General features: G+C 54.6%; 1 protein-coding gene across 1 annotated transcript in view; it reads left to right on the top strand.

Annotated features, from left to right (window-relative positions):
• The window catches only part of PLEKHM1 (pleckstrin homology and RUN domain containing M1), a 42,391-nt gene extending 38,043 nt beyond the window's left edge, over nt 1-4,348 (top strand). Inside the window, exons 9-11 of the mRNA XM_007455145.1 lie at nt 2,728-2,791; nt 3,321-3,478; nt 4,237-4,348. Coding sequence (XP_007455207.1) covers nt 2,728-2,791; nt 3,321-3,478; nt 4,237-4,348 — 334 coding nt within the window. The remainder of the gene's footprint in view (nt 1-2,727; nt 2,792-3,320; nt 3,479-4,236) is intronic.
• Nucleotides 4,349-7,262: the final 2,914 nt, after the last annotated feature.

Below are 7,262 nucleotides of genomic sequence, written 5' to 3'. Positions count from 1 at the left end.
GGGGGAAAGAGCCCAGGCGCAGCCTCCGCCTGGCCCCAGATCCGCTGTGTGACCCAGGGAAGTTGCTTCACCTCTCTGAGCTTCAGCTTTCTTGTCTGTAAAATGGGCCAGTGATCCCTGTGTTGACGTGGCTTACCAGAGTTGTGGTGAGGGCCACATGAGGGGCTCAGTGTCTGGGGTGGGACAGGGACAGGTGGACAAATGGCCCTGGGTCAGGGCGGCGTGTGCCATGAAGAAGGAAGGGAGGGCCTGGGGAGCTCCCGGAGCAGGTGGCATCAGCTGAGGGTTTGTGAAGTTCATTTCTTTTGTTCTTTTAAAAAGAAAAAGTGCTTTTCTTTTTCTTCTTTACAAAGATAGTATTCAAATAGTATGAAAGAGAGTCAAGCAGAAAGTTGGGATCCCCCTTCTCTAGTCTGGCCACCATCAGTTCTGTTAGATGCTCCAGACCCCAGTTGGTCCTCACACAGGAGAACAGAGTTGCCACAACACAAACGGCATCACGTATGTAGTGAACTGGGGTTCAGCAAAAGAAGCAGAGAAGAAAGCAGAAGGGAGGGCCCGCTTTCCTGGCTAAGGGAACCCACGGCATGGAGGCGGGGCAGGAGCACGGCTCGCCAGGGCCTTCGGGGGGCTCAGGGCAGCCAGGTGGTGGGTCAGGGGCCAGACCTCGAAGGTCCCCTGTGCCACAGCAAAGGCGTCTGGATTTTATGCTGCCGGCAGTGGGGAGCTGTTGAGGGGTTTTGAGCAAGGGACGGTCACGTTCAGTCAGGAGTTTAGGAAAGACCAGTTTAGCAGCAGTGGAGCGTGGGTGCTGGTGTAGGAATTGGCCCAGGAGGTGAGGAGGCCTGGACTGAGTCGGCCAGCGTGAAGGGTGAGAGGACGGGAAGGGCTGAGGAGAAACAGGATGTGGGATCCCCTTTCTCTCAGGGGGCTGCCCTGGCAAAGGGGACTCCTCCCTGACCTCATCTCCCCCAACAGTTGTATGGCCTCACTTGAGGGTATGACAGACCCAGGGTAGGTGGCTCGTAGGGAAGGCCCTGGGCCTGGCTGGCCCCCTGGGCTTCCACGACTGTGGGCAGAGGAGTCTCCATCCAAATCAACCCCACCCTTCCTGCCGGTGCAGGAATAGCCTGTGCACCTCGCACCCCCTGCATTTTCCTGGTGATAAACGGCAGCGTCCTGTTCCCAGAAAGCTGGAAGTTTACTGGGGAGACCAGCATGTTGAGCTGAGCGGACAGTGGCCGCATCCTCACCCCGCGCAGCACAGCCTGGCCTGCCTGTCTGCCTGGTGGAACTTGCCATCTCGGCCCTGGGTGGGGTCACCCATGGACCACAACTGAGGCCACGCGGTGGGCAAAGCCAAGCACCCACTCCAGATGCCGCGGGGCCTGGCACCTTCCCGCCTCCAGATGTCCAGAGCGTCCTGGGGCAGGTTCCCACGCTTCCTCAGACTGGGAGAATTCTCCCCCCAACCCCAGTACCAACACAGACACACAGCAAGGCCAGACAAGTTTTTGTACCAGGGGAATTTCTGCAGGTGTTTCCTCTCCATCTCTCAGGATGTGACCCTTGGGATCTGTGCCATTGGTGAGGTGGAAACTAGAGCTGGGTTGGCAGCTGAGCTCTCGTCCTCTGCCTCCCCCACCCCCCGCCCTCCCCCATCTCTGAAATGGGATCTGCTGCACTCAGGACATGTCTCAGCTCCTCTCCCATAGCACTGAAACCAGATGCTTAAATGTCTGTCCCTCCACTAGACCAGGGGCTACAGGAAGGCAGAGGCCATGTCCTGTGCATTTCTGTCCCCAGCCCTGTCCCTGGTATGTAATGGTGGCAATAATGACAACAGTTAACACCTACAGGCATTCACTGGGTGGAAAGGATGCAGGCTCTGGAGCCAGACTCCTGCGTTTGTTCAGACTCCAGCTCTGCCACTTACTAGCTGTGTGACCACAGGCAAGTTATTTAACCTCTCTGGGCCTCCATTTCCTCTTGCAAAATGGGGGTTATAATAGTGTCAACCTCACAGGAGTCTTGTGAAAATTAAGTGAGTTAATATATATAAAGCTTAGTCCCATTCCCGGTACCAAGCGTTAGCTTTCCTCATCATCCTCATCATTATTAGTTTTTAAATAGATATTTATTTTTTTATATCTTCAAATTAAAATTTTTGTGGCTTTATTGAGTATAATTGACAAAATTGTAAGACATTTAAAGTGTATGTTGTGATGATTTGACATATGATTACATTGTGAAAGGATTCCTCCCATCTGGTTAATTAGCATATCCATCATCCTCACATATTTTATATATTTTTATATATATACATGGGGTGTGTGTGTGTGCGTGTGTGTGTGTCTCAGAGACAGAGAACATTTGAGTTCTACTCTTAGCAAATTTCAGTTATACAGTGCAGTGTTATCAACTGTGGTTAATAATTATTCCTTGTTTACTATGTACGAGGCACTGTGCCAGATGCTTTAAATAAATTATTTCATCCTCAGAACAGCTCTCTTTCTCAGGTGAGGAAACCTAAGGTTCAGAGAGGTTAAGTAACTTACCCAAGGTCCCAACAGCTTTTCACCTGGAAGCCCAGGTCCCAAGCCCAGGCGGCTGACTGCTCCGCCCAGGCGGGAGCTGTTTATGCCTGGTCAGCAGCGCTGAGGGAATGAAACCAAACCCAGGTTGGCCCGGGTTCCTTCTAAGGAATCTCTTGTGTTTTCTTTGAAGGCTCAACCACAGGAATTATCTCTTGGAGTCTCCTCACAAGTACAGTGTCGCGGACCTCCAGCAGGTGAGAATGCCACCCCCCAGACCTCTCTAGAGGGACCTTATTCCTGGAGAAATCAGAAAGGGAGATGATGGGGTGGGGGGAGAGTGCCTGCAGTTTACTGAGTCAAGATGGCCATCTTCAGCTCTTTGGTAGCTCGGAATGGGTGTCTCGTCATCCACGCTTCCTGGGCGGTGGCTGAGCCCCCAGCGCCCCTGGGACAGGCAGGCACTGCAGCAAAGCCCAGGATCACAGGGCTCAGCCCCTTCCCTGCGTCTGGGCTCCTCCCTGGCAGGGAGGGCAGAGGGAGGGGTGAGGGTTTGCGACGTTCCTTTCCTCAAGGGAGGGTACAGTGGATTCCTCCGTGCGCAAGGGCTGCACGTGCTCGGCCTGATTCCGGGAGGTTTTCTTGCCCAAGTGGAAGGAAACTCCTCTTGGGGTAGGAGTTCTTCAGGCAGGGTGCCAGGAGCAGCAGCAGATCACATCTTGCAGACAGCCTCAGGCTCAGCACAGCTGCTTAAACGGCCCGGTGGCCCGCGCTTGCCCTCCACAGATCACGGACGGGGTGTATGAAGGATTCCTCAAGTCCCTGATCGAGTTTGCCTCCCAGCACGTCTACCACTGCGACCTGTGCACCCAGCGTGGCTTCATCTGCCAGATCTGCCACCACCATGACATCATCTTCCCCTTTGAGTTTGACACCACAGTCAGGTATGCGGACCCTCTGCCAGCCACCCTGCCCCACCCCCATTCCCACCCGGCCCCCCCATAGTCTCCAGGCAGCAGCCCGGTGCCCAGGGAGGGGGACAAGACAAGCCCTCACAGGACTCCCTGCCTCCACCGAGCCATCCGTGTTTCTGGAGAAGAGGTGTCTGCTGCCTCTTTGAGTTGCGGTGGGAGGACCTCAGTTTCGTCCTCTATGAGCAGGTGGAGGAGGAACTGGATGAGTTTCTGGCCTGGAGTGTTGGCACAGGCCGGGCATAAAGCGGGCACCTGGTGGGTGGTACCTGCCACTGCCTCTGCCCCCGTAACAATTGTTCTTGTCCCCAGTTATTGCTCATTATCAGAAGCCTCTAAATGGAAAAATTCATCCACCAAACCTCCATTCCAATCCATGTAGGAGTGGAAAACTGAACTGGTGGGAGCATTCATTCATTTTCAGTAGGTGTCCCCGGACCCGCATTTGACCTCTGAACAGACCTGGGGCTGAGTTTTTTAAAGTGCAGAGTTTTTGAAACATAGGCAAGAAATCGTTTTGTGAGTCTCAGCAGTATTTATAAAAGGGAAATAGAATAGAGAGTACAAGTGTGCATTGCGGGGCTTAGTAAGCACTGTGGCAAGAACCTTTTGTCCTGGAACGGAGAGGCAGTGCCATGTGCCGTGGGTGGCAGGCCCCCGTCAGGAACACTGACCAGCCTCGAGCCCCGGGAGGCCCATCGGTCCCAGCAGTGCTTGCTGCTTTCTCCCAGGTGTGGCGAATGCAAGACCGTCTTCCACCAGAGCTGTCAGGCCGTGATGAAGAAGGGCTGCCCCCGCTGTGCCCGCCGGCGCAAGTACCAGCAACAGAGCACTCTCGCCTAACCCCATTTCCTGTCCCCACCCGGGACCCGGGGCTCAGCCATCCCAGCTGGGTTGGCCATCAGCCTGGGTCACACTTTCAAGGTGTCACAGATGTCTCCCTTGTCAGGAAGACTCTCAGATGTGACCAGAGCATGAGCCTATGAGAGGGAGCCTTGAGAGCTCTTGATGACACCTCCTGCCCCCCACCCATCTGGAGGCCGGGACACCAGCAGATGCCCCTGTCCGAGGATGCGGGAGGAGAGGGGCTTTGCGCTAATTGGCCCGGATCCCCTCACTGACGCACCATCTCCATTAGGGCTGTTCAAACACTGTGGAAATAAGACTTGGGAAGCATTTTCAATTCCACATTCCTGATTAAAAGGCCTAGTTTTTTTAAGGTGGGTTTTTTCCCTTCATATTTCAACAGAAAATATTTTTTTATTCTTGATCCTCCACAAGTCACCCAAGAAATCCAGGCACTCTCACCCTGAGCAAATGTGCGGGAACCGCTCAGGCCAGGCCTGTAGGCGGGTGGCGGCTGGGTGGACAGGCCCCCTAGGACAGAGCCTGCCAGCTGGCGGGTGCGTTTCCTTCCCGACAGCTCCTGTACAACGTGCCAAACCCCCGGTGAGCCAGGCAGGCTCAGTCCTGAGGACCATGTGTTTCCTCTCCCTCTCCTCTCTGCTCCCCGCCCCCTCCTCACCTGAAAAGCCCATCATTTCCTCCGTGTCAGAGCCCCTGGCTCTCCTAGAGCCTGGGATCTTGGTCCCGCAGGAGGAGGGGAATGACTCGGAACCAGCACTGTCAGCACTTTGAGCCTCTTCCTTGGTCCAGGGAAGGGTCGTCATCTAGCCCACCCCTCAGCCCCCTACCCTCCTCATTCCTACCACCGACAAGCAGCCAGACGGGCGGGGGACTGCTGCAGATGCAGCAATGCATCCCCGCCTGACTGACCTCCACCAGGACAGAGGTAGGCTGGGTCCCCACTGTGGAACCCTCAGAACCCTCGTCCTTCCACGAAGAGTGTCAGCCCTGCTGCTGAGATGTGCAGGGACACGCAGGAGAAGCCACCCTCGTGGAAGGATGCTCAGCCTCAGTTTACAAAGCCATGAGAGTTCACAAAGCTTTGCTGGACTGTCCCAGAAGGGGCGCTGCCAAGAGACTGGAAAATTTCACTGGAGCACAGTTGCCTTTTGAAGGGGTCTTGGGGTGGAGCCTGGAATTGTTTTCAAAGTGATATTTAGACCCTTGGGGTTGGGGGGTGAAATCTGGGCATGATTTCTCTGTTGCCTCCCCCCAACCTCTCCTGGATCCAGCCGGTCCCCCTCAGCCCTGGGGTCTTCTGGCCATCCTGTGTGCACTCAGCTTGGATTGGGGGCCTCAGGTGGAGATCCGCCTTCACTGTCAAGATACGAACCTACTCCCACCTTTCCCTTGGGCTGATTTGGCTGCTGAGTCACCTGCCCGGCCCTGTGGAGCTGGATAAATTGTGCAATAGAATCGAGGAGGTGGTAGGCGGATGGGGGAGGGGGCTGTCACACAGCTTCTCTGTCCCCATCACAGAAGATGGTGCACACCTGTGCCCAGTGCACCAAAGAAAGTGGATCCTTACCCCCATCCCCACCCCCCATAGCCAGCATTAATGCTCCACCACAGACACAGCCTGATCAGAGCCGTAATTGGTCCAGATCCCTGAGTGGGCCTGGGGTGGGCAGCGCTGCCTGAGCCCAGCCCTGTTTCCTCGGGCCTGTGAGTATATTCTGTATTCCAGAAGGTCCCTAGGAGGCAGCAGGAGTGAGGCCCTGGAGGAGCTCACTTTGGTCTGGCGGGGCCTGGCACGCCCCGCTCCCTGCCCTCCCTGAGATCAGTAGCATTAGAGCTGACCCTCCCCCATACCAAAAAGCTGCTGATGCTTTCAGATGAGTTGACTTTTAATACCCTCATCTCCAATGGGAAGCTGATGTGAACCTCGGTAGTGCCCACACTATTTTTAAAATTTCATTTTATGCAATAAACTGTTTCTAGTGAGGGGCCCTGGCCCTGAGAAGTGCTTTGCAATGTACCGAAGGAACTGCTGCGTGTGATTTTTGAATGATTTTGCAGTAAAGACCTGATCTTTCTAACCTGTGGTCTGGTTTCTGAATCTTTTTTTTTTAATATGTAATTCGGTTATTTTATTTATTTATTTATTTATTTATTTAGGCCGTGCCACCTGGCATGGGGGATCTTAGTTCCCCAGACCAGGGATTGAACCCAGGTCCCCTGCAGTGGAAGCGCAGAATATGAACCACTGGACCGCCAGGGAAGTCCCTGGTTTCTGAATCTTAATGCTGCTGCTGACTGGGGGAGACCACAGGCCCTCAGTTACCATCTGATAGCCGCCCCTGCTCTCTTGTCAGTCAAACCGTAGGCAATGGAGGGCAGGAGGAGGGTGGTTATTGGTAAACATTTGCAAGCAGGGGGCTTGTGTGCCGGGAGTGGGCGTGGAGAAGAGGGGAAGTACTTCGTCGTCTACCCCCAACCCTCGCCTCTCCCCGAGTCAGCCCCCCTCCCCCACCGTGGGATAGGATTTCAGGGCCTTTGGGGAGCTTTACTTACATACACTCATATAACTAATGAAGCTAATGCCTGAAATCCCACCATGATGGCTTCCTTCCTGTTCCTTAAATGTCAAAGCACAGACTCCTGACACTGGAACACATGAAACCATTTCCCACAGGGTTATCCAAGGCAAGAGAACGGGCTCAGGAATGACAGGTTTGTGAGCAGGGCCCGATTCAGGGCTCATGGTTTTAGGGCTCAGTGTGGCCTTTACTTGGCTGCCAACTTTCTTCTGAAGTTCCAGAAGAAGTCCCAGGGGTGGGGTGGGGGGCGCCTGCAGGGAGAAGCCCGCCACTGCCCACTGTAAAGACAGAAAAAGGAAACAGACTAATTC

Source organism: Lipotes vexillifer, unplaced genomic scaffold, assembly GCF_000442215.2.
Source record: "Lipotes vexillifer unplaced genomic scaffold, Lipotes_vexillifer_v1.1 scaffold1639, whole genome shotgun sequence".
Taxonomy (NCBI): domain Eukaryota; kingdom Metazoa; phylum Chordata; class Mammalia; order Artiodactyla; family Lipotidae; genus Lipotes; species Lipotes vexillifer.
Note: the sequence above shows the minus strand (reverse complement) of the source record. Positions and strands in the feature narration are given on the sequence as shown.